This window comes from Aplysia californica, unplaced genomic scaffold, assembly GCF_000002075.1.
Source record: "Aplysia californica isolate F4 #8 unplaced genomic scaffold, AplCal3.0 scaffold00147, whole genome shotgun sequence".
NCBI lineage: Eukaryota > Metazoa > Mollusca > Gastropoda > Aplysiida > Aplysiidae > Aplysia > Aplysia californica.
Window position 1 is genome coordinate 1,049,479 of NW_004797417.1, and position 1,736 is coordinate 1,051,214.

The 1,736-nt window shown below is 39.1% G+C and overlaps 1 protein-coding gene across 1 annotated transcript in view; it reads right to left on the reverse strand.

Moving 5' to 3' along the window:
* LOC101858263 (prestin) overlaps positions 1 to 1,736 on the reverse strand; it is a gene marked incomplete in the record, with an annotated part of 109,448 nt that overhangs the window by 9,529 nt on the left and 98,183 nt on the right. Inside the window, 1 exon segment of the mRNA XM_035969463.1 lies at positions 1,511 to 1,606. Coding sequence (XP_035825356.1) covers positions 1,511 to 1,606 — 96 coding nt within the window.

The following is a 1,736-nucleotide window of genomic DNA, read 5'->3' on the forward strand; positions in this document are numbered from 1 at the left end:
AAGAGGGGGGGGAGGGGGGAGAGACTGAAAGACTGAGGGAGAGAAGGAGAGAGAGAGAGTTTGTGTAAGCGTGTGAGACAGACAGACAGACAGACTGACAGACAGACAGACAGGCAGACAGACAGAGTGGGGGAGGGGGAGAGAGAGTGGGGAGGGGGCAGCATTTATTGATTGCATTAAATATTAAAAGCGAGGCAGAAGGGGGAACGGGTGCGAGGTAGAGACAGATTGAATCTTGTCCTTGCGTTAGAGTCCAAAGGAAGGCCTTGAAATATTCATATCTTATACCAGACTCTGACAGTGCCCAAATAAGGCAGTTAGATAATCGTTACCTCAATTACGAAGTTCTGTTGGACAATTTTGACCGTTTTTAGTTACTAAGACCATGAGGTGAGAAACCAAATCTTTCATCTGCTCTATTAAAATCCTATGATCATTCGGAGGAATTGTCAAGATTTTCAGAGAATTGCAATTGAAAAGGCTTCACATAATGTGAAATTCAATACTTTTGACGTGATTTTTTTAACTAGGTACTGAGAGGACAGAACTGATTAATTCAAAGGTAGCGTAATATCTGAGTCTACTGCGTAAAACGCTGGATTTATTGAAGCATGATATTAAATACCTAAAGCCACCAACACAAAGCAAGGGTTTTATGTGTAACGCTGCATAAATCAATGACACATCGCATAATAACAAGGTATATAAATGCTATTTTGTTCGTTTCTGAGGCTGCTAGACCTTACTGTGCACATTTACAGTACTTGAAAGCTTCCCAAGGGGTTGACTCAGTTTATGTCAGAACGTTTTCTTTTACAGCCTGCAACTGTCCCGTGCATTATTGCTAGTTTTTGCCGGTTTATGGGGTAAAACTGGGGTTTCAGTCACATCTGCAAAGTTATGTTTGTAAAGAAGATTATTTTTATCTATCTATCTAACTATCTATCTATCTATCTATCTATCTATCTATCCATCTGTCTGTCTATCTGTCTTTCTGTCTATCTAGCTATCAACCATCTAGCTATTCACCATTTTCTCTATCTATCTAGCTATCTAGCTATAGAATATCAATCTATCGTTTCGTCTAAAAAAAGACAGTAAGCAAATAATTATTTACGAAGCAGATATTTTTTCTTCACAAAAAGAAAAGTAAATGACCCAGGACAAAGCAACAACAGTGCAATGTGGGATTTCTCACGAGAGCCGTTGACAAATTCGTGCTCATGGCTTCCAGCTTACCAGGGAAGAACTATTGTAGCATGTTTTTTGTGGGTTTTTTTTTACCAAAACACATCATACTTTGACTTAGTGAACACGCTTTTTTCTGTTTTAATAACAGTTGAACGGCACTTGCAACACAGTAAGGTCATAAAAGTGCCGAAGATAGGAGGTGTTACAAGAGGGCTACAAAGGAACCATTTGTGATAGTGCAGCTACTTTACAAACTAATCAGAGGATAATAAATTGACCCAATTGCAGTACTGTCAAATCACGAACACAAAGAACTTACATAATCCACTTTTGAGACTCGCCAAAGTCGTTTCAGCTCTCCGAACTGCAGGAATAGACCTTTCAAGGACACAATGATAATTGCAGCCAGAATGCTCTGGGAACCAAAAAATCGGGAGTTAGAGTATTTAGTGGTTGATAACCTCAAAGTACTGTACACAGGTTTTTGGGGTTTGTTTGTTTTTGCTTTTTGTTTGTTTTTAGTTTGTTTGTGGGGGTGTTGTTTG